The 25,738-nt window shown below is 35.1% G+C and overlaps 1 protein-coding gene and 1 long non-coding RNA gene across 2 annotated transcripts; both read left to right on the top strand.

The window, feature by feature from the left end:
* Nucleotides 1-691: 691 nt before the first annotated feature.
* On the top strand, nucleotides 692-22,938 carry LOC134005511 (uncharacterized). Its single transcript, XM_062444436.1, has 17 exons — nucleotides 692-803; nucleotides 952-1,008; nucleotides 1,139-1,237; nucleotides 13,415-13,681; nucleotides 13,957-14,229; nucleotides 16,037-16,303; nucleotides 16,865-17,131; nucleotides 17,707-17,979; nucleotides 18,493-18,795; nucleotides 20,177-20,443; nucleotides 21,182-21,424; nucleotides 21,842-21,955; nucleotides 22,097-22,112; nucleotides 22,207-22,304; nucleotides 22,554-22,604; nucleotides 22,714-22,729; nucleotides 22,824-22,938. Exons 1-17 carry the CDS (start codon nucleotides 692-694, stop codon nucleotides 22,936-22,938), a joined length of 2,838 nt encoding a protein of 945 aa, XP_062300420.1.
* Nucleotides 22,939-23,412: 474 nt separating this feature from the next.
* Nucleotides 23,413-24,279, top strand: LOC134005676 (uncharacterized). Its single transcript, XR_009927877.1, has 3 exons — nucleotides 23,413-23,534; nucleotides 23,696-23,743; nucleotides 24,056-24,279. It is a non-coding gene; the product is annotated as an uncharacterized LOC134005676 (long non-coding RNA).
* Nucleotides 24,280-25,738: the final 1,459 nt, after the last annotated feature.

Genomic DNA, 25,738 nt, shown 5'->3' with positions numbered 1-25,738 from the left:
TTAGAAAACAAATTAACAAGACGAGAAACACTTTTACAAGCGCCGAGACAAATTTACAAGTCCCAAAACACTTTAACAAATGACACAAACCGGAAAGGGCAAGTACCAAATACCAGACGTGACATGGAAGTGATAAAGTGAGGGGTGACAGTCTGTACCAGTACACCAGTATGTTTACTCAGCTGCTTGATAAACCATATATATATATGGTAGAAATATATATATATATATATATATATATATATATATATATATATATATATATATATATATATATATATATATATATATATATATATATATATATATATATATATATATATATATATATATATATATTTCTATGAACTAAGCTAGCTAGCTGCTACTGTCTTGCCATTTACAACACTGAACGGAGTTTTCTTCTTCTCTGGACACTTTCACAACTACAGTCTCTACAGCACCACCTAGTGACGGAATTTGTACAACGCTTAACTCGCTAACTCGTCATAAACTCCTGGGGCTGCTAACAACAGTTAATTTAAACAAAGAAACTGTGGTTCAATCATATACACTTGTGGGGTTTTTGTGAGTAATTTAGTTCATTTAATGGATTAGTTTGCATTGCAATCGGTCCATTCACGAGTTAAGCGTTGTATAAATTCCGCCACCAGGTGGTGCTGTAGGGTCAGTAAAAAGTGTTGAACATAGCATGACAGTAGCAGCTAGCTTAGTTCATAGACACGTATATGTATGGTTTGATGACGGTCCAACGTATGCTCAGGTTAACCGTCACAATAAAGGCAAAGCCAAGAAACACAAAGGTAGGTAAAGTTTACACTCATCATCATGTTGGTCTCAGACACAGTTAAAATCTTGCAATAACTGAGCACATTACACTGTTTGTGATGATTACATTGAATATCTTGTGTTTGAATGTGTGTTAATTTTACATTATGTGTGTAAAATCAGCTCCTGCAGCAACTGATGAAGCTGTTTATTCTGAAGTTAAACCAGGAACAGCTCATGGTAATAATTCTGTTATGTTATGTTCAGACTTAAATAATTAATCATACTTATAATTAGATGAATAATCTCATATTGCGATTTCCAAAGCGTTATATTCTGAATAACCCAACACGTCTATCTTTTTCTGCAGCAACTGATGAAGCTGTTTATTCTAAAGTTGAACCTGTTTTAGATGACGGTCCAACGTATGCTCAGGTTAACCGTCACAATAAAGCCAAGAAACACAAAGGTAGGCAAAGTCTACACTCACCATCATGTTGGTCTCAGGCACAGTGTCATGTATGTAATGTGCTCAGTATTTCCAAAATTCTAAGTATTTGTAATGATTACTTTTTCATTTCATACTTTGTGTTTGAATGTGTGTTTATTTTACATTATGTGTGTTTGCAGTGCTGAAGAACAGTATTTATACATCAGTGTGTATATTCATTATCAGTATGTTTACTAAATTCAGTAAAAGTCATAATACTCTGCTTTGAGCAATGTGAGCATCATTGTACCGTTATTCTTTAATTATCAGTGGAGACATTTACCCTGACAACCCTTCAGTACATTATCATTATAAATTATAACATTACTGACAAATGTTTAATCTTCTCTCCATTTAAAGGAAAATCAGCTCCTGCAGCAACTGATGAAGCTGTTTATTCTGAAGTTAAACCAGGAACAGCTCATGGTAATAATTAATCATACTGATAATTAAATAGATTATATGTCACAATAATAATGGGTATTACAACACCTTGCCAAAAGGACAGCCTGATGGCTAACTCTGGCACTTTTACAGAAATGTTGATCAATGTGCAATGTCCTTTTTAAATGAAATGAAAACTATATAAATAAATAAATAATAATAATAATAACATTTTGAAAGCATCTTTACATCTTGAATAATTATACATCTATTTGTTTTGTGCTTGTCTTTCAGGTCTGTAAAGACAGCTGTGTGGACAAGGCCAAATAAATATGCATTTTATAACCATTGTGTGCATCTCTGCTATCCAAATATCAGCCATGCTCAATGCTTCGTACAGTTAATATAATAAGATTATATGAAATAAATACATCATGTGGATTTACTACTTTGTTTTTTAGCAGAAAGTACAAGACTACTGAGGTTTAGTTTTTATGCACTGTATTATTATTTTATTTGTACAGTTTTGTTACTTAAAACTAATTTTGAAGTTTGATTGCAGCTATTTCAAAAAGCAGCAGGAGGTATCAGTTTGAAATGTGTAAATGATTTTAACCAGGTGATACTGCAGCTTTAAACTCTGCATATTTTTCAGTGTTAGATGAAAAAGCTTCAGGATGAACGTCAACAGTTACTTTTGTATTTGTAATAAACTGCTATCAAATGTTACGTGTAAGTTTTTTCTGTTGTAATACTGGAAAGTTTTCCTGAATTTACTGGTGTTATATGTGCTTCAGTGTTTTTTGGCATCAATAAACTTTTTAAAGAATCAAATAATCAGTGGTGTATTATTTTTTTTTATATATTTGAATCATATATATTTAATGTATTTATAGTGAGCTAGAGTTTAGTATGTTTAATTATTAAATTTGAAGCTCTAGGAACATCTGGGGGAACAAAACATTTAGCTTTTTCCTCCTGATCTTAAGAAATGTTGCCATCCAATATCACATGTGAATATTACCTAATATGATCTGATCAGAGAGCAGACAGAGTTGAGGAAGCAGAGAGGAGAGTGGTGCACTACTGATCCATATCTAATCATGAAAAGCTGAACATCAAATAACAAATACAGATTGCAATTAATGCCAACTGTTATGAATAGAAAGGTCAAACAATGAAGAGTCACCCATCAAATAGTGAATACAGAGGTAGAACAGTCATTAAACATGAAGAAAGAACCTCCACACAAATTAAATTCCATCCTTTTTTATTTGAGGGTCTATGTCTAGTTTTCACCACTAGATGGCACAATTTCATCATTTGATGTGAGCCTTCATTATTTATTGCTGCCACATTCATCATATTAGCTGTTTGCCTTAACTGTCAATCAAACCTGCCATCAAAGGCTCCACCCATGTCTGCAGAGCAAGAGTCCTGCAGGAGAGTTGAACCAATTAAAATGAGGAAATAGAGTTTTTTGTTAAAACCAAATGTATGCTGTCAGCCAGATGACGTGTTTCACAGCTGGTTGACAGACTGAGGTGATAGGGAGTGTTCAAGATGCATAGTGAGATCTTTAATGTCAGATTATCCCACAATGACCCTTCCGGCTTTCTGTGCTTCATCATCAAATCCATTCCTCTTTGCTTATTGAGAGAAAGCCCAAATCAATGAAAATCCATCCCACTGTAGCCCAATAAACCCCCTGCCAGTGTTTCAAGGGACAAGGATGTGAAATTGAGCTTAACTTTACTTTAATACTAGGAGGCATCTTGTCATATAATGAGAAATGTTGTTTTCAGCCAGATGACATGCTTCACACCTGATTGACAGCAGATAACAGACTGAGGTGATGAGGGAGCGTTCAAGATGTGAACTTCCTGTTAAATGAATGGTCAGACTAAGAAATGACTGTCCACTTCCTCATGTCATAGTATCATGCACCTCTTCTTTTCTGTGAATTAAAAGATTAGCTCTGGTGATAACACATGAAGTATGTGTTAGCATAAAACCAACATGTTTTATTTACTGTATGTGTAAAGAGGAAGTGGTAGCCTACACTGGTTTGCTTCTCTCATGCTGATCAGCAGTGGTTTGGCTTGTTTCCACTCTGACTCTTGTTGCTTAGTGTGTTTGGCACAATGGGGCAAAATGCAACAGTTTACTTTTAATATATTTCATTTTTTGTAATTTTTCCCCTTTATGCATTTATTAGTTATTTATCATTGTTATGATCTGTGGTTCTGGGCCATGTTTTGTTTTGCCTGTGTTGTGACGGCTCTCTCTCCCAGCTCTCAGTGACTGCAAATCCGGGTGTGTGGGTGATTGACTACAGGTGTTCTGGATGGTCTGCTGACGGATTGCTGATGGCTGATTGGTTGGACCTGGTTTTTTAAACTGGCTGCTGCTGGACCTCTGCTCCTCTCTCCTTCCCATTCCCAACAATGGAGGCCATGCTGTTGATTGTTCTGTGATGTCTGTTATCTGAAGTACTTAACATGTGTGCCTGTTTGTCATCCAGATAGCCAAAAGTAGGGAGGAGAAGCCCTTTCTTTTTGTTTGAAACATTTTTCTCCTGTTTATACAGTGAGGAGTTAGGTTTAAGTTTTGTCTTTTGTTTTCTCTTGTTTACTGTGCGAGTTAAGATCAGGGCCAGGTTTAGAAGTTTAGTTTATTGTTTTGGGCATTTGTTTCTCCTGTCCGAATTAAGGAAAGAAACGGCTATTTTCTGGACCTTCAACCATGGTTTGGCTGCACATTCTTGGGGATGGGAAGAGCGGGGACTCTTGATCATGTTGGGCCCAGGTTCCCTAGGCCAGGGTGTAACAATCATTACAAAGTTAGGTAGGCAGACAGCAACACTGATGTTGGAGGTTTATTTGTACAACTCCAAATTTTTGGGAACAAATCTGAATTTCAGACCATCGATCGATGTGTTGTTTAAATTTATTAGGTTATTCATGCTGCAAGTGTCAAATAATTGAAATATGATTATACTGTTTCTGAATAATGATGAGATAAAACAATTTGATTTTAATTTGTAATTGAAAAGGGATGTTTGACATTTTGATGGGTTAAGATGAGTCTTTTTATTTGCTTTCTTTTGTTTAAATCTATCATATCAATACAATTGCTTTTGTTCTTTGGAGGCAACACATTTGTTAGTCAGGGCTTCTACACACAACACTTATTGTTGATACCTTTTTAAATGACATTTTCACAAACCTTTGCAGAAGACACAAGCTAAAATAGTTCTGCAGTAGCCAGGAAGTGTAAAGGTGTCAACGTTTGCTGCGGTTAAACCAACTGAAGTGGTCTGAGCTTCGGACATAAGGGAAGGAAACACAGGCAGGCTAAACTCAGAGTTGAGAAAAACTCTGATCTCATATTCATATGAAATGCAACTTCTCTCTTTCTGCTGCATTATTATTGAAGCAAAGTAGAAACATTTGTCAGACTGGGAGCAGCTGAGTGACAGAGTGTCAGTGCTGGATGTGAGGATGAGGTCCACTTTGATCTGTGTGCTGGGATTATTCTGTAAGTACATTACTGACTTTGTTTGCATGGCACAGATTAAAGAACATGTTCCTGATTAGTCACAATTACAGAGTATCACTGGTTTCATCAGTTTCTCTGAGAGCTTGAACAGAGCTTGCTTATGGTTTTTAACTACAGGTTATTTTATAGTCCAGATGTTGGTTGGTGACTTGGCTCAGTTCAGATTGGAGGGCTGTTTTTTTTGAAGCAATTATTTCTGCACAAATACTGTACTGCACCATGCATGTACATTGTTTAAGGTATTGTTGTGTATGTGGGTTTTGAATTGAATCTTTTTAATTTATTTTACATATTTTCATTTTAAAGAGTTGTTTCCTTTTAACTGTTACCTGTATATACTACAGATGATGTAGTTTTAAATGACTTTTATTATGAATTGTGACTATTTTTCAGTTTGATTTTGTCTGATTAAGTTTCAATTTTCTTTTTTAGTGCTGAATACACTCTGCTACTGACTATATAAATGTGACTAATTTCTTAGTATTTATTATATATACATATTTATCTCTTATTTGTCATCCTATTTATTATTCTTAAACGTATCCCATTTTTATGTTTAAGTTTTATCATGTAAATATGTTTTTACTCCATGTATCAATACACATTTTGAAATGGCTTCATTATTGCCTAAAAGTGTAAAACAGCATTTCCCTCGAAATGCATGTTCATGCAGGCCAGATGTTGACCTTATGCTTTATGATAAATCCCACTTCTTTTCTGGGCAGGACTCACTCTACTCTCCGATTGGCTAGTACTTGTTGCTTTGGCAGTTAGATTTAGATATGAGGAGTTAGATTGGTTGCTTATATATCGGGGTAAGACAAACAGATGCAGAGTAGTGTGGGTCTTGCCAAGGAAAGCAGTGGGGTCCATTATAATACTATCATAATATTCTTACCTTAACCCTAACTAACCTCACTCTTAGCCAATCAGATGCAGAGTAGTGTACTTTATGTAATTGGTATATTAAATTGATATGCATTGGATTTGACTCAAGTAAATCGTTTTCACTTATTTTTTAACTTGCTATTGCCAAAAAAATATGATTGTACATGCTGCATAGTACCATGCACCTCTTCTGTGTATTAAAACATTAGCTCTGGTGTGAATGTGTATGTGTTGGGATAAAAACAACATATATTATTTAAGCTACTGTATGTGTAAAGAGGAAGTGCTTCACTGGTTTGTTGCTGATAAGCAGTGGTTTGGCTTGTTTCCACTCAGGCTCTTGTTGCTTAGTGTGTGCAGCACAATGGGGCAAAATGTGCAACAGTTTACTTTTAATTAGGAATGAGTCGATCAGATATTTCGAATCTCGATCCGATCTGAGCGTAGTGTTAATGATGCACTGACTGTCGGCCATTTCAAACATGCACCTCTATATATTCAGGCTTTGAGCATATTCAAAGAGAGCTGAATATGCCTCCGAATTGTTTCCATCCAGAGTCCAAAGAGTTAGATCAGCAGCTTTTACATGATCCAGATCGTCACTGAGCAGAAACACACAGTCTCATGGCTCCTTCCTGCAAACAGTCACCAGAGTCAGAGCAGAGGACGTGAGACGAGCCGGTGAAATAGTCCGCACACTGCTGCAGAGTTAGAGGCAAAGTAGAGGTAGCTTTTAGTCCTTCGTTCAACTCATTTACCTGTAAGTGATGGTTCTTTAACCAGATGTTATGTTTGCTGGTGAAGTGAAGAAGTTACTCCAGGATCATTTTGTGTTGTTTTTTTGACTGAGAAATGACTGCTGCTGCCACTTTGTAGTAATGCATTCACAATTTAGAGTTAGGTAGTCTGTCATCAATGACAGTAGCAGGTACATAATAATACGTTTATTAATTATTTTTCATTGCTGGTAACTGTTTCTAATTTTAAAGTTATTGCTATTTTATACTCAGACCTTTGCACAATACTGCACTTTAAATATCACTGAAAGTTAAAATAAAAAGAAGCATCAATATTTCACAGCTTTCTGATGTTGTGGGCTTCATGTTTTCCTTCAGTGGAAATTGTGTTTCACATGTGGACGTTTACTTTGGCAAGATTGGCAAAATGCATCCAGACAAATGTATTCTGATCATCAATAGTTGTTTAAGTGCGGGGAAAAAAACATTATATTTATATCGGTATCAACAGATACTCAGTTATGGTATTCGTCCTGAAAAAGTGGTATCATGCCATCCCTATATTTAATATACTGTAATTTGTTTTGTTTTCCCCTTTATACATTTATCATTTCTCAAAATAAAACATAAAAAAACAGGAAATGAAATTCATAAACAGAGGATGTAGTGCAGGTCAATGACAGTAAACATAAGCAGCCTTTATAACCTAATACCAGACATTTGTACAATGAGTCCTGACATTTGGCTTCTGTTTGAATATGTGATGTTTGCTCAGATTAACCAACCACAATAACAGTTAAGCTAACCATGATGAAGTTATGTAGGCAGACGGTAACACTGTGATGTTGAAGGTTTATTTCTACAAATTCAAGAATTGGAAATTCAGATCATAGATGGATGTTGATTGACTTTGAATTTAGTTGGATTATTCATGCTGTAAATGACAAATACTAGAAATAATGTGGTTATACTGTTTCTGAATAATGAGGTTGATATAAAACATAATTAGTTTGCTGTAAATGAAATATGAATATTCAACATTTAACTCAGTGATGGGTTAAGATCTTAAGATCTGTGCTCTAAGATATATCACCACCACTGCTTTTGCTCTTTGGAGGCAACAAATCTGTTGGTCAGGGCTTCTACACATAGACACACAACACACACCTCACCACAATGCAGCATTGTTGTTGCAAGAGCACTGAACGTGTTCTGTAAAACATGCACAAATAAACACCCAATTAAATGTTAATTATGTACAGTATATGATGTGATATGATTAAAGTAAATGGTTTTATGGTTCATGGATGTAAAATAAATAATTATTGTTCATATATTTAATAACATTTTCCAGGCCCAAACCTTTGCACAAGAATTAAGCTAAGATATTTCTGCAGTGGTCAGGAGGTGAAACGGTGTCAAAGTTTGCTGTGGTCAAACCACCTGATGTGGTCTGAACTTTCCCTATAAAAGAAAGAACCACAGGCTGACTAAACTCAATACCAGCTTGAGAAAAACTCTGATCTCGTATTCATATGAAATGTAGATTGGAGGACTGTTTTTTGAAGCATTTTTTTTGCCATGTAAAATGTTTAAGGTATCGTTATGTATGTGGGTTTTGAATTTCATGGTTTTTCTTATTTTATTTAAAAAAAAATGTTTTAAAGAGTTGTTTCATTTTAACTGTTAACTGTATATACTACAGACTATGAAGTTTTAAATGACTTTATTATGAATGTTTCAGTTTGATTTTGTCTGATTAAGTTTCAATCTTTTTTCAGTGATGAATAAACTCTGCTATGGACAAGATGAAGGTGAGTAATTTCTTAATATATGTTATATATAAATATTTCATCATCCACAATATTATTCTTAAACTCCCATTTTAAAGTTTAGATTTTATTAAGTATATCATTTTACTCCATGTATCAATATAACTTATTAAATGACTACATTACTGCCCAGAAGTGTAAAACAGTATTTTCCTCAAAATACATGTTCATGTAGAGAGCTGGGTCTGTACTATGAAGAAGTTCAACATATCTAGGATATCTTTATGTTAACTGGCTTCACTGAGTCTAACATTGGCCGTCCAGATAATCAGTACTACGAAGCTCGCCATCAACCAGCTCAGTGAACTCTGGGTTTTCCTATCCATGAATGAAGCACATGTGCTGTGAGATGAAACAGTGTTATTAAGTACCTGTGGAAAACTTCTGTTTTAGGGACAGAACAAAAGTCATATTTAAGTAAGTGAAACAAACTAAAATAAGATGTTGAAACACTAGAAATAATGTACATTTAGGCTTAAAATGAATGCAGGTAATCTTATCTATGATTTAACTCTGACTGGCTAGCACTGAGGTTTAGGAATGAGGAGTTAGATAACCAATCAGAGGCAGAGTAGTGCAGGTCTTACAAGGAAATGGGATCTGTAATATCACCTTAAATCCTGGACTTTGGCATTTTGACCGTCAACATCTTAGATATTAGGAGCAAGAAGTGATGAGAAGTGATCACATTTAGATGAGAGGGAGACTGCTAGCTGACAGTTTGGTTTGCATGGTGCATTTACAGTCTTCTGATAACTGTGATAATGCTGATACTAATGCTAGTTTACAGGAGGCGACCAGAATGTTACATTTAACTTTCATGAACTGAAAACACACTGAAATAGCGACGCTACAGCTATATATACTATGAATATGTAGTTATGCTATGTTCACGTTTTCTTACCACTGTTGTAACCATGGTAGCAACTTGTCAGTCACAACGTAGCCACACCCTAAAATATAGCATGCTTTATCTTTATCTTTAAATTAAACCATGAATTACATCATCATCATCATCATGCTGTGTTTAAGAGGACTTGAAACTAGTGATTGAGACCAAAAATAAATCAAGTGAGAGTAAGGTCATTTTCTCATGTATACAACCTGACTTCTTTTTGGAGCCAGTAGAGGCCATGTTTTTATTCATCATCTTATAATTGTGAAAGCAAAGTTCAGGATTAACCTGTATGAGCAATATTATGCTTATAACTGTGAAACTAAATATAGAGTTGCTTTTATTTGGGACAGACATGTTTAGTGGACATTTATTACAGTAAATGTGACTTCAACTAACTCTTAATCCAATTTGATGCTAAATTCTCACAACACACTTTAAAACCGTTATATATGTTTAACAATGATATTATATTTAGATAAATCACTGATGTAATAGCTTTGTTTATTTAAAATATTTCTAACAATTTACAGTAACTGACATGACTAATGAACCAAGACTACACCTTTGTTGTACAGATGTGATCTTGGAAAGTCCTTCATTCACATTGTTTGAGGGAGACTTAGTGATTATGTGCTGTAGGCATCGTCCTCCTGGAAATGAGAAGAAAGCCACTTTCTACAGAGATGGATCGCCTCTTGAAATGGACACAAACCATCAATCACGTAGAATATCAGTCACTACTGTAGAAATGACCATTCATTCAGTATCAGTGTCAGACAGAAACTTATATAAGTGTAAGTTTGATGGAGGAGGAGAATCAGGTGGAAGGTAATTAGCTGTTATACTGTGATGAAAAAATGTCCACAAAATAATCTTAGCTCAAAAAGTCCACTTAGCTTTTCTGATCTTTAACTACAGTTAAATATTTCTTTTGTCTACATCAGGGCTGTCAAAGTAAACGCTAATTCGTTTTAATGGCATTATTTTTTGTAATACATTATAAAATACATACACATACATTTGCATAAAGCAAGCATATGTATCCACTCCCATGTTAAGATTATTAAAACTTGAAAACATTTAATACATTTAGAAAAAAATATCGATTGACAGCCCTAGTCTAAATGTTTTCATAGAGTCACTAAACGAGAAACTGAAGTCAAGAAGTGGTTTGACTTATGTTTACTAAAGTCTTCAATTCAAAGCTTAATGCGCTGATTCACAGGTAAATGTAGCAGAAAACACATATTGAGCATTTAGAGAGAAAAGTTGGAGTTTGTTTATAAACAAATATGCAAACAGAGACTAAATTCATTTGATGTTCATTACAGTGATTTCTTTGTTTTATTGTTTTTCTAAACTTAACAGCAGGTAGACGTGAGATTACACTGACAGCAGACAGTTACACCATACGAGGACAGCAGAGTGTGACTCTGACCTGCAATGTGGAGAACTCTGCTGACTGGAAATATGAGTGGTCCAGACAAACCTCACCGGTTTCTGAAAAAACCTTTCAGACAGCAAACGATGGTGAATCAAACAGATTCAGTATCTCACAGGGAGGCATTTACACCTGCAGAGGAAGGAGAAGGGGATCAAGTGTTGTCACACCTGAAAGTAATCCAGTCACCATTGAGAAAACTGGTGAGTTAAGTCATTTGTTTTTGAATAAAACAACATTTATTCTTTAAATGTAATTCTTAAACAGTGACTGAAGTGTGGAAGAGAACCATATGTGGTAACAAGAACCTGAATGAATGGATGATGTAGTCCAGTACCTCTTAGCTCTCTGAAGGAAGTTTGAACATGTATTAAATCCTTTATCATGGTAATAATGCAACATTTGATTAATACTTCAGTTTGTATACAGATGTGGTGAGCAGAGTGCTTTAGGTACAATTATGTAATGTTACATGTCTGTACACTTTCAAGGGTTTTAGGGTAATAAGGTTAGGTGGGTATTAATACGCCCTTACTAACCTAACAAGTTACTAGACAACGACACCTTGGGAATTTCACCCCAATAATTATTTACCTTTTACAAGACACACGTTAGTATACTCCATAAGCAAGAGATGTGGTTCCAAGTTTAAAAAAGGTGAACATTATATAAAAAAAAAAAGTTTAAAAACTACAAAACACACCATTCATACAGGAAGGGGGAAAGAGAACCTAATCAGGAGCTGAGGCCTACTGGTGGGACAGGAACTAGTGAGGGGAGAGGGAGCCAACAATAAGTCACCCAGGCACACATGACAGTCACATACACTTTGTGAGATCACCTAAAATCCCAGGAGAGCACAGCACACAGGAAGGAGATACTGCCACCCAGATCACCACCGACCTGCAGCAACTGAAAGGGGGATAAAACAAATTAGGAGTTACACCAAGTAAAATGAATTAACCAAAACATAAAAAACAAATTATAGCTACAAACTGAAGGAATGGGCAGGTTACAACAAACAAGCTAAACAAAACAAATGATAGCAAAATAGGAACAAACAATGTAAAGTAAACACAGATTACATAAAGAAAATCACAAAATCAGCCATTGAAATTAAATGTGCAGTTAGGGGCGACTGAACCAAATTCAGTAACTCCACACAATCATAGGCCTACTATTAAAATGAGGGGATCAAACTCAGGCTAAAAGTGGTGTCTGCAGCTCACCGAGCAGCCAAGCAGACAGACTACGACCCGGGCCACGAAGCAACGCCAGTAAGAAAAGACTAACACAACAGCATAGAAAAATAAACACCAAGCAGAACAATATGAAGCAGATCCGTGGAGAAAAGCAGCAGTTAACACAAAACAGGGAGACAAAGCAGCAGCGGATCCAACCAGGTGATGGTGACGTCATGTGTCGAACCAGCTGATGAGTTTCACTTAATTATAAACCAAAAAGTTAGTCACATTTATACCCAGCCCGCTCTCCATAATTGGTTACCAGCAGCGTTCAATTAAATGCTGCGACTAGAGTATAGAAATAAATAATCACATTTCTATGCTGCTACACACAATAATGGAGTTGAGGGTTCTTCCCTAATGCTGCTCAGTTTAACTCATAAATATCTGGAAAACACATGACTGTTTAATGCAGTATTATTTATGGACTTTTCCTTGACATTGAATATCATTTAACTCAATGTTTCAGCTGAAATAGTTTTCCTTTGTTTCAATCTAGATTTTAAATAGGTGAGGTGGCTTTCAGATGATATTATTGAGTATATTTTAAAATGATCAGAGTCAGTGACGGTAGGTCAGATTCTTTACTCCAATGGCTCCCCCGAGTGGTGACTCCTTTCTCAGCATGAGATCTGACACATCATTACATTTACTGACAGTACTGTGATCCTCAGTTTATTACTTCACCAACTTTTTCCCTGCTACAAATCATCTTTTCATACAGTGAATGTTTATAAGAAACATGGCTGTGAACAGACTGTCCTGGAGTGCAAATAAAAGCTTTTCACAACAAACCTCAACATCTGTTTTTATTGTATAAATGTTAAATCGTAATGTTGAATAATATATAATAAAATTTAATATTTTTTTTCATTTCTAGTAATCTACCTGCTTGGTAACCTAGACAACAAAGACACAACTACAGGAGATTTTTTAAACTGTCCCTATAAATTGACTAATGTTGAACAGTCAGGTCTCTCTGCACTGTGAGATAAATGAATCCTGTAAGAGTTTAGGTTTAGGTGTTCTGGAGGACTGTTGTCCTCAGTAAAACCTGTTTATCTGACAAACACATGTGATTACAAAGGTCTGTTCATACTACTTGATTTTTTTTCTCTCTTAATTTTATATTTCTAGTTGTGTCCTAACTGTGTATTTCTGGTTTGAACAGTTTCCAACAAGGCTGTTGTGACTCTGCAACCCAACGGTCCTCTGATATACAGTGGTGAGACAATCACTGTCAGATGTGAGATAGGAGGCAGAAACACTCGATGGGAATATGAATGGAGAGTAAACAACACAAACATATCTCACAAAGATCATGAATACAAGATTATCAGAGCTTCTGTTTCCCACAGTGGAGACTACAGGTGTAAGGGTAGAAAGGACTCATATTACTCAACAGAGTGGAGTGATGTCTCCACATTGACAGTATCATGTAAGTCAAACTATCTATCATCCATTTTCCAAATGTCCTGTTTTTCATTTCACATCTAAGTAAGATAACAGAAAATATTTTCTCCCTCCAACTATGATGCAGCCTCCTATGAGCAGCGCAGTAACAAGAGGTTGTTTGTTAGTGTGGAAACAGAATTACTGAAAATGAGCTGTTAGTGTTTCAAGTCTGTTGTGTAACAGTATGATGGAGTAAAAACACTAAAAGTCAAATCTCATTACAATTGTTATAGTTGTTGTTTTGTGTTTTTCTCCCAGCAAATAAACCCAAACCCACACTGACAGCAGACAAAACCATCATACCAGTAGGAGGCAGTGTGACACTGACCTGCTCTGTGGACGGTTCTGCTGACTGGTCATACATGTTGTACAGACAAACCTCTGAGTCTTCTGAAGCTCAGCACATGGCATATTTTAGCCATGACGGAGACATAAGTGTTAATCAAGGAGGCATCTACTACTGCAGAGGAGGAAGAGGAGACTCAGTCTTCTACACAGAGGACAGCAATAAAGTTACTATTCAGGAAACTGGTGAGTTGAGTCATTTATTTTTGAATAAAACAACATTTATTCTTTAAATGTAATTCTTAAACAGTGTCTGAAGTGAGGAAGAGAACCATATGTGGTAACAAGAACCTGAATGAATGGATGATGTAGTCCAGTACCTCTTAGCTCTCTGAAGGAAGTTTGAACATGTATTCAATCCTTTATCATGGTAATAATGCAACATTTGTTTAATACTTCAGTTTGTACACAGATGTGGCGAGCTTAAGGCTCTAGATACCATGGTGTGATGTTACACGTCTGTACACTTTCAAGGGTTTTAGGGTAATAAGGTTAGGTGGGTATTGCGCCCTTACTAACCTAACAAGTTGCTAAACAACGACACCTTGGAAATTTCACCAAACTAATTTACTTTTTAACAAGACACATGCTCGTCTACTCAATAGGCTAGAGACGTGGTTCCAAGTTTAAAAAAGGTGATTATAAAACCAAATATATTTAAAAACTACAAAAACACACCATTCATACAGGAAGGGAGAAGGGAACCTAATCAGTAACTAAGACCAACTAGTATAAAACATGATAGCTACAAACTGAAGGAATGGGCAGATTACAACATAAACCAGCTCAACAAAATACCTGCCCAAATAAAATAAATTATAGCAAAATAGGAACAAACAATGTAAAGAAAACAAAAGAACATTTGTCCCAAACAAATATTACATAAAGAAAATCACAAAATTAAAATCAGCTATTGAAATTAAATGTGCAGTTAGGGCCAAATTAACAAAAGAAAAACACAATTGTACAAATCATACCATTAACATGAGGGGATCAAACTCAGGCTAAAAGTGGTGTCTGCAGCCCACCGAGCAGCCAAGCAGACAGACTGCGGCCCGGGCCACGAAGCAACACCAGTAAGACAAGACAAAATACACAAAATAAAGCAGATCCGTGGAGAAAGTGCCAGGGTTTTTTGCACATAAAATATACATAGGACTAGATAACATATAAATATAAATATATATATAAGAGCCCTGAGGGTTAGGGTTAGTGCAGGAGACTGTGCCAGGCACCAAAGAAAAGAAATATCTATTCTGCATTCAGCAGCTTAATCTCAGAGGGAATGAATGAACTGGAGTAGCGGTTTGTCTTTCTGGGTGGGGGCAAGTAACGCCGCCCTGACGTCATCAGTGTAAATTCTTTGGATAGAGCATACTCGCTGTTGATGATACTTATTGCTTTCTGGAGGACTGTTAGACAAAGCAGCAGTCGGGTCGTTAGTGTGCGTCCATAAAAATGTGAGTGTGCTTTGTTCTGTTATAGTTTATATGTCGCTATGAGAGCTAGCTGCCAGGTTGTTACTTTATGAATGTGAAGTTATGATGCTAGTCAACGCTTCTGTACAATCCCCTTCGCTTTTTATTTTAATTTTAATTTGATTTCAGCCAACATTTATTTTACTCAGTAACGGATGTAATTTAAAATGTGTCAAAGTACAACACTTAAAACAAAACATACTAAAGTAAAAGTAAAAATAAAGATTTTTAAAACTACTTTAAAAAGTACGAGTACACAAAACACTACAGTAATAGCCATTATTATATAATATGTATAATTAGCCATACTGTTGTCCTCAGTAAAAACCTGTTTATCTGACAAACAGATGTGATTACAAAGGTCTGTTCATACTACTTGATTTTATAATTTAATTTTTCAACTGTTCATTTGATCTTGCCTTGCATTTTTTGTCTTTTCTCTTAATTGTATTTATTTATTTATTTTTTCATTTATTTCCACATGTGTCCTAACTGTGTATTTTTGGTTTGAACAGTTTCCAACAAGGCTGTTGCGACTCTGCAACCCAACTGGCCTCTGATATACAGTGGTGAGACAATCACTGTCAGATGTGAGATAGAGAGAGGTGGAAACACTGGATGGGAATATGAATGGAGAGAAAACAACAGGGTGTCATCTCAGAAAGACAAAGAATTCAGAATCAGTGCTTCTTCATCCAGTAATGTAAACTTCATGTGTAAGGGTAGAAGAGGTGTTTATTTCTCAACAGAGTGGAGTGAAGCCGTCACACTGAGACGATCATGTAAGTCAAATATGTTCATATCATATTCATGTTTTTCTATGTTTCAATCTATCTCGATAAAGTAACAGTAAATATTTTCTCCTTCCTATAATAACGTAGCTTCCTATGAGCAGCAAGAGACTCGAATTCTGTTTTAGTTTGAGAACAGAATAACTTAAGAAGAGACAATATACAGTGTACTTTTGATTTATAATGATTCACATGGAAATGTGCAGAAAACAACATAAAATATAAAATATCAGCTGTCTTCCAACAGGTGAATAAATATTAATAAATATAATAATAAATGACAGTGAATCATGTGTTGAACTTAACAACAGAGGCTTAGCACCAGTGTTACCACATGATCATCACAACTTGTCTGGTGTTAATCAAAAATAAAACAAATATAAAATAATCAATAAAAACTGTTCTGCAACAACCCCAAATCAGTCAAAGACCAAGATGAGTCATATGTTGCTCTGTTTGTAACTTCTATATGATGGTTTTGGGTAAATGAGTTTTTCTAAGTGAAATTTCATCCAATTTGATACTAGTTTGTTTTTTCTCTGAACTGAACAGTGAATAAAGCCAAGCCGACACTGACAGCAGACAAAACCATCATACCAGTAGGTGGCGATGTGACACTGACCTGCTCTGTGGATTCCTCTGCTGACTGGAAATACTACTGGTTTAGACGTGACTCAGGTTCTTCTGCTCTTCAGCCCATAACAAATGTTAAACCAGTTAACAAGGTCTCAGAAGGAGGCATCTATCAGTGCAGAGCAGGAAGAGGAGACCCAGAGATCTTCACAGAGTACAGCAGAGCAGTCACTGTTAGGAAAACTGGTGAGTTTAATTATTTGTTGTGGAAAAATAAAACATGTATTATTTAAATCTATTATCAGTAGTGTAAAAATAGTCATTTTGGTATTTATAACAAAAAAGGAGAATATTAATGAAAAAGTGATTATATGTTAGTAGCTCTTGTTCCTCTGATGCCTGTTCAGGTTGTGTAAAGATGTGAAACAAGAGTATATTTTATTTATTGTATTTTTAATTTTATTTGGACATTAAAACATTAATCTTGTATAAAACAAAACGGGATGCACTGCACCATTTCATATGAAATTTTACAAGCATTGCCATTCCCATATTCCCACCCCACCTAATCAGGATATTTCACTTCCTTAAACCAGTTCGCCCACCACAACCCCAATTTTCATAAATATGTGCAAGGTATATATGTAATGTAATTAATTTTCATTCGTGTGTGTGTGTCTTTAGAATAATCCATTTTGGTTCATCTCAGGGTTTTGTCTCAATTTAATTTAAATGTTTTTGCCTAAAACATGTTGCTTGATACGTTTTCACACTTCTGTCTTCAAACTTTTTTTAATTAATAAATTTTTTTATGTGAACAGTCACAAATAAGGCTGTTGTGACTCTTCAACCCAACTGGACTGAGATATACAGTGGAGAGACGATCATGCTGAGATGTGAGATCCATGATGGAGACACAGAGTGGGAGTATGAATGGAAGAGTCCTCGTTACACATCTACAAATAACCATGAATACATGATTAGCAAAGCTTCTTCATACCACAGTGGAAACTACAGGTGTAGAGGCAGAAAGAAAAATGCAGAACGTATTTCAACAGAGTGGAGCGCTGACATCAAATTGACAGTATCTGATAGTAAGTCTGATCATATTTAATTTTATACTGAAAATGTCAAATGTTCAAAAAAATTATATTTCGGTGGTCCATATTTAGATATAAAATATATGAATATAGATTATAATTCTAAAATAGAGACTAAAGTTGTATCATAAAAAATGTGCAATAATATACTGTATTCTCAATTTTTAACATTTTTATTAATTTTCTTTTTATATTGTCAACATTTTTATCTCTGGTGTTTCCTAACTCCAGATTAATGAATTATGATAGTGTTTCTTCATCTTAATATCGTTCAGCTACCTAATAACTCATTATATTTATATTATATATTATATTTAATTTATTTTATATCTGAAATAATTCCTAGACGCTTTTGATTGGACACAAAATGAACAGAGAAAGAGTCTAACAGCACAAGCAACACATCTTTCATATTAAGATATAAAATATCTATATGATTTATTTACTGTTCATTTTATAAGTTTTATCATAACATGTTTTCATTCTGAGAAAATCACTTTCCAACAGATCCACCAGCAGCTGTCCTCACTGTGTCTCCATTATGGCTGAGTCCTGGAGACTCAGTAACTCTGAGCTGTGAGGTTGAACATCCATCTGCAGGATGGAGGTTTTACTGGTATAAGACTGTTCCCAAACTATCAGACAACTTCTACATCTATGAGCTGCTACCTGGTAGCATCAATGGGACTGAACAGGATTCCTACATCATTCATGGACCGACACACACAGCAGGATATAAGTGTAGAGCTGGAAGAGGAGACCCAGTGTATTACACTCAATACAGCAAACCTGGGTTTGTTTGGTCTGGAGGTGAGTTTGTTTGTTTTTGTCTCCTTCTGTCAAGAAGCAGTTGTGATGTCATTATCTGGGTATTGATTGTGGTGAACCTATGACCTTTCTCCATCAAGTCCAGATTTCAGTTTTTCACCAAACACAATGTTGATGTTCAATTATTTTACATAATGGACTGAGCTGGATTTCCTTCTTTACAACTTCAACAATCAAACACTAAAAGCGGATTTAAAAAGGTGAGTCTTTAGAAGTGATTTAAATGTGAGTTCCAGAGAGTCAGTACAGAAACAACTAGAAACCTGAGAAAACCCATCAAGGGAAGATGTGTCCAAACATTTGACTAGTACTTTATATAGAGACAATGAATAATAATAATAATAATAATAATAATAATAATAATAATAATAATAATGATATTAATACATCTTAATATAAAGTGCTTTTAACAATATTCAAAGACACTTTACAGAATCAAAGACAATTAAAACAATAAAACCGTACATAATGAATTAAAACAATCAATAAAAGCAGAAAAGAAGAAACAAAACAAATAAAATAAAACAACAAAAGAAAATATCAAAACAATCAAACATTAAAAGCGGATTTAAAAAGGTGAGTCTTTAGAAGTGATGTGAATGTGAGTTCAAGAGAGTGGGGACAGCAACTGAGAAGGCTCTGTCCCCTCAGGTCTGGTGCTTGGTCCTGAGAGGAGTGGAGAGGAGGTTAATATCTGATGAACGGAGGTTACAGGAAGTAGAGTACAGGTGGAGCAGGTCAGTGAGGTGAGAGGGGGCGACGTTGTGGAGGGATTTGAAGTTTATATTGGATGCGGTGAGGGATGAAGAGCCAGTGGAGGTTCTGGAGGACGGAGGTGATGCGGTCATTACAGGTTTGAGTGAGGAGTCTGGCAACAGAATTAATTATTTTGATGATTTGTTGTCGGTGAGAAAAGATTTAAACCAGGTGAAAGCGGTGCCAGTGATGTTGAGGAAAGATTGGAGACGGGAGAGGAGGCTGCAGAGAGATCGAGGATGATGTTGAACTGTCTAGAATCCGAGTAGTTCATTAGTTGGTTATTGAGGAGGGCTTCACAGTGAACAGTTGTTGTAGTTATCTTGGTAGCAAGTTTTCAAGATAGAAAAAATAATCCAAACATCCATAAAACAGCTCAAACCACTCTGTAGCACACTTCACGTCTCCACTGTCAGTCCATATGCTCTGTATGTTCTTAACACTCAGTTTCACCTAAACACAGCATCTGATGCACCATTTATATGATTCAGATGTTTTTATTCTCAACAATAAATAATATTAAAAGTACAAATAAGATAATTATTTGCATTGTGATCTTTTTAAATGTAATATCTCTCTTCTTGGTTTTTCATTACATGTTCATCAGATGTTCATTCAGCAGTGACTCTCAAAGTGAGTCCTGACAGAGTGCAGCACTTCACCTCTGACTCTGTCTCACTGAGCTGTGAAGGAAACTTTACTGAGTGGAGAGTGAGGAGGTTTCCTGAGGATCGCTACAGGTCAGACTGTTATAACTGGAGGTCCATGACTGGATCCACATGCAACATCAGCAGTTCACAGCAGAGTGATGCAGTGTACTGGTGTGAGTCTGGATCAGGAGAGTTCAGCAATGCAGTCAACATCACTATACAGAGTATGTTTTCATCTTGTATTTAAATTATTTTCAACATGGTGTCACTAACTACACTTCCTGTGTAGACAAACAAGTTATATACCTAACCTTTTGATAGAAATGATGTTATATTGTTTTCTTTAACAAATAACTGAAAGGTTATCAAACTATTATTTCTTAAGATTATCATAAAGAAATACAATGTAATCAATCAGAAAATCAGATGTACTCTGCACAATGTAAAAAGCAAAAAAATGCAAAAGCATAAAAAATATGAAATTACACCAACCAACAGATTCTTCATATTTATTTAAACAAGTAGAAATTAATATTTTGAAAGGTCAAATATGTTTTGTCCACAGCTTTTTTGGTGTACAGCAAGACCTTTTCAATCCATTCGAAAATTAAATATATATATTTATAGATTCAGTATATTTGGTCCACAACAAGATTTTTCTTTATTCTTGATGATATTAAAATGCTGATTTAGTCAGAGGTGTTTTTGTGACAGTAGCCATCCACTGTTTCTGTCATATGTACTGTTAGCTCTAGAGCTAACTAGCCATAGCTATATTTACAGTTATGTAATAAAGCTGAAATGTTGGGTCTTTGTTCAGCTACACTGATTCTGTGAGATTTATTAGTTGGAGAAAAATAAAGGTATATGTGTGATCTCTTCTTATAGTTTTATGTCACCTTGTTCTAAAGGTCTCCAGCTGGTCTCTGACTGAAACTTCTTATTCTTTGACTGTTTTACAGGAGCAGATATTATCCTGGTGAGCCCTGTGCATCCTGTGACTGAGGGACAGTCTGTTACTCTTGGCTGCAAACTGAAGAGAGGACAATTACTTTCCAACGTGTTTTTCTATCAAAATGACAAACTTATCCAAAATGATACCAGAAGAGAGCTGAAGATCTCTGCAGTGTCAAAGTCAGACGAAGGTTTCTACAAGTGTGAATACTCAGGAGAAGAATCAGCACAGAGTTGGATGTCAGTTCAGGGTGAGTAGGATTAAAACAATTCATACATTTAATTTTTTGTAAACTGTGTTGCTGTCTTTGGATGAAATGTGGTCGAACAGAAATTCCAATTTACAGGTTTAGTTTCAGCTGATTTTACATATTGTAATATATTATAAATAAAAACCCAAATCTACTGTAAATGAACGATCAGTCAAAGGTTGTTTTCTTTTGTGCTGAAGAGAAGTTGCATCAGCGGCTGGTTTATTGTGTGTTTAGTGTGTAAAGTGTATATTTGTGTTTTTATACTTCTAGATTTGTACATTAATGTGTTTCTTTTCACGTGTATGTTCTTTGGAAGTCAACTTCTAAATCAGATTTTAAGTTAAACGAGTTTAAGAAAAGTGCTGTGAAGTTTACCTGATTTTATTAATATTTATAATGTATTATCTCTTGCAGCAGTGTCCAGGCCTGAAAACTCTTCATCTCTTATACGATTAATTGTTGGGCTGGTTTGTGGAGTTGTATTTATTATTCTCCTGATCCTGTTGTATCTCTACAGACGATCCAAAGGTGAAACTTTTTCCATCTGATGTTGAATGTTTTATGATTTAATTATTCAGATACAAAGCTGTATTCTGATGTCATGATGTGGAATAGCAGAAACAATATTTACAAAACCAAACCATGTAATATTAAATATGCTTTTCACAGATTCTCACTCTGTCAGGTTGGTACAAACCTCTCCTCTCTTTTATTATGATCATAACAGCAGTACCTTCAATGTAACTTATTAAATTCATTGTATTTGCTAAATGTTTTAGACCAATCCAGTCTGAGAGCACCAATCAGGACTCTGCCACACATCACATGGTCAACCTGAATGAAACTCAAGATCCCATCTACAATTCTCTTCTTCATGGTCAGTCTTCAAACTAATCTTTATCAATTCTGTCATTTTATATTTACTTTAACTGTAACCTTACATTTCTATTACAGTCTACAAATACAGTAAAGGCTCTAAAACATTTAAGATTCCGTCTTTGCAATATTAAAATCACATTTAAAAAAGAAACCTGAGGATTTTTGTTGAAAAGGTGATAGTTGATTGGTATCATGCATTTAAAATATTACATTTGACCTCAGTTTGATTTTAACTTGTTGCTCACAGGTGATGTTTGTGTCTATGAATCAATCAGAGGCTCTGAACACCCTGAAAACGGTAAAGTATAAACCTTAACATGGAGCAGTCTGAAATGCAACTATTGTATAATTTAAGAGAAAATCATTTACAAAACAAAACCATTTAACACCAAATATCCTTTTCACAGATTCACACTCTGTCAGGTTGGTACAAACCTCTCCTCTCTTTTATTATGAACATAACAGCAGTACCTTCTATGTAACTTATTAAATTCATTGTTTCTGCTAAATGTTTTAGACCAATCCAGTCTGAGAGCACCAATCAGGACTCTGCCACACATCACATGGTCAACCTGAATGAAACTCAAGATCCCATCTACAATTCTCTTCTCCATGGTCAGTCTTCAAACTAATACTCATTCATTTTGTCATTTTATATTTACTTTAACTGTAACCTAACATTTCTATTACAGTCTACAAATACAGTAAAGGCTCTAAAACATTTAAGATTCCGTCTTTGCAACATTAAAATCACATTTAAAAAAGAAACCTGAGGATTTTAGTTGGAAAGGTGATAGTTGATTGGTGTCATGCATTTAAAATATTACATTTGACCTCAGTTTGATTTTAACTTGTTGCTCTCAGGTGATGTTTGTGTCTATGAATCAATCAGAGGCTCTGAACACCCTGAAAACGGTAAAGTATAAACCTTAACATGGAGCAGTCTGAAATACAACTATTGTATAATTTAAGAGAAAATCATTTACAAAACAAAACCATTTAACACCAAATATCCTTTTCACAGATTCACACTCTGTCAGGTTGGTACAAACCTCTCCTCTTTTTTATTTTGAACATAACAGCAGTACCTTAGATGTAACTTATTATATTGTATTTGCTAAATGTTTTAGACCAATCCAGTCTGAGAGCACCAATCAGGACTCTGCCACACATCACATGGTCAACCTGAATGAAACTCAAGATCACATCTACAATTCTCTTCTCCATGGTCAGTCTTCAAACTAATCCTGATTCATTCTGTGATTATTTATTAACTCTAACTCTTACTCCAACATTTCTATTATATTGTTAGAAGTGATATTTGATTGGTGTCATGCATTTTAAAATGATTAATTTGACTTTGGCTTGACTTTTACTTTTTGCTCACAGGTGATACTTGTCTCTATGAATCAATCAAAGGCTCTGAAGACCCAAATTGTAAGTGTTTGTAATTATTACTTTTTCACTGAATATTTTGTGTTTGAATGTATGTTTATTTTACATTATGTGTGTTTGCAGTGCTGAAGAACAGTATTTATACATCAGTGTGTATATTCAGTATCAGTATATTTACTAAATTCAGTAAAAGTCATAATACTCTGCTTTGTGACTGCTTTGAACACTGTGGACATTATAATACTGTTATTCTTTTATTATCAGTGGAGACATTAACCCTGACAACCCTTCAGTACATTATCATTATAAATTATAATATTACTGACAAATGTTTAATCTTCTCTCCATTTAAAGGAAAATCAGCTCCTGCAGCAACTGATGAAGCTGTTTATTCTGAAGTTAAACCAGGAACAGCTCATGGTAATAATTCTGTCATGTTATGTTCAGACTGTAATAATTAATCATACTGATAATAAGATGAATTATCTCATATTGCGATTTCCAAAGCATTAAATTCTGAATAACCCAACACAGCTGTGTGGACAAGGCCAAATAAATATGGTTAACAGCATTTTATAACCATTGTGTGCATCTCTGCTATCCAAATATCACCCATGCTCAATGCTTCGTACAGTTAATAAGATTATATGAAATAATTACATCATGTGGATTTAATACTTTGTTTTTTAGCAGAAAGCACAAGACTACTGAGGTTTAGTTTTTATGCACTGTATTATTATTTTATTTGTAAAGTTATTTTGTTACTTCATCTTAAAAGTTTGATTGCAGCTATTTCAAAAAGCAGCAGGAGGTATCAGTTTGAAATGTGTAAATGATATTAACCAGGTGATACTGCAGCTTTAAACTCAGCAGTTTTTTCAGTGTTAGTTTCAAAAGCTTCAGGATGTAATAAACTTTTTCTGTTATTATACTGGAAAGTTTTCATGAATTTACTGGTGTTATATGTGCTTCAGTGTTTTTGGCATCAATAAACTTTTTAAAGAATTAAATAATCAGTGGTGTTTTAATTTGTTTATATTTTGATAATATTAATGTAATATATTTATATAACTGAGTGAGCTAGAGTTTTATTATTTTTAATTATTAAATTTGAAGCTCTAGGAACATCTGGGGGAACAAAACTTTTAGCTTCTTCCTCCTGATCTTAAGAAATGTTGCCATCCAATATCACATGTGAATATTACCTAATATGATCTGATCAGCGAGCAGACAGAGTTGAGGAAGCAGAGAGGAGAGTGGTGCACTACTGATCCATATCTAATCATGAAAAGCTGAACATCAAATAACAAATACACATTGCAATTAATGCCAACTGTTATGAATATAAAGGTCAAACAATGAAGAGTCACCCATCAAATAGTGAATACAGAGGTAGAACAGTCATTATATATGAAGAAAGAACATCCACACAAATTAAACTCCATACTTTATTATTTGTGGGTCTATGTTTAGTTTTCACCACTAGATGGCACAATTTCATCATTTGATGTGAGCCTTCATCATTTATTGCCTCCATATTCATCTTCTGATGTGGTGATTTGTTATTTGATGTGAGCTGTGTGCCTGAACTGTCAATCAAACCTGCCATCAAAGGCTCCACCCATGTCTGCAGAGCAAGAGTCCTGCAGGAGAGTTGAACCGATTAAAATGAGGAAATAGAGTTTTTTGTTAAAATCAAATGTATGCTGTCAGCCAGATGACGTGTTTCACAGCTGGTTGACAGACTGAGGTGATAGGGAGTGTTCAAGATGCATAGTGAGATCTTTAATGTCAGATTTTCCCACACTGACTCTTCCGGCTTTCTATGCTTCATCATCAAATCCTTTCCTCTTTGCTTATTGAGAGAATGCCCAAATCAATGAAAACCCATCCTACGTTTTCACTGCTACCTTACGCCCAGCCAGATTCTCACACAGCTTGCTGTCATCCTGCATCTTTGTATAACAAAGAGGGACAAACCTATGTGAGGAAATCCCCTCTGCACATTATTATACCCCAATTCACAATGTGTCAGTC

Source organism: Scomber scombrus, chromosome 23, assembly GCF_963691925.1.
Source record: "Scomber scombrus chromosome 23, fScoSco1.1, whole genome shotgun sequence".
In the NCBI taxonomy this organism is placed as follows: domain Eukaryota; kingdom Metazoa; phylum Chordata; class Actinopteri; order Scombriformes; family Scombridae; genus Scomber; species Scomber scombrus.
This window is presented reverse-complemented; position numbering and strand designations above follow the sequence as displayed.

Bases quoted from the DNA above. Each gene is read 5' to 3' on its own strand.
- LOC134005511 (XM_062444436.1), top strand. From the start codon at position 692: ATGACAGTAGCAGCTAGCTTAGTTCATAGACACGTATATGTATGGTTT. The intron at 17,132-17,706 runs GTGAGTTTAATT...TTATGTGAACAG, and splicing joins AGTCACTGTTAGGAAAACTG to TCACAAATAAGGCTGTTGTG. The intron at 21,425-21,841 runs GTGAGTAGGATT...TATCTCTTGCAG, and splicing joins GAGTTGGATGTCAGTTCAGG to CAGTGTCCAGGCCTGAAAAC.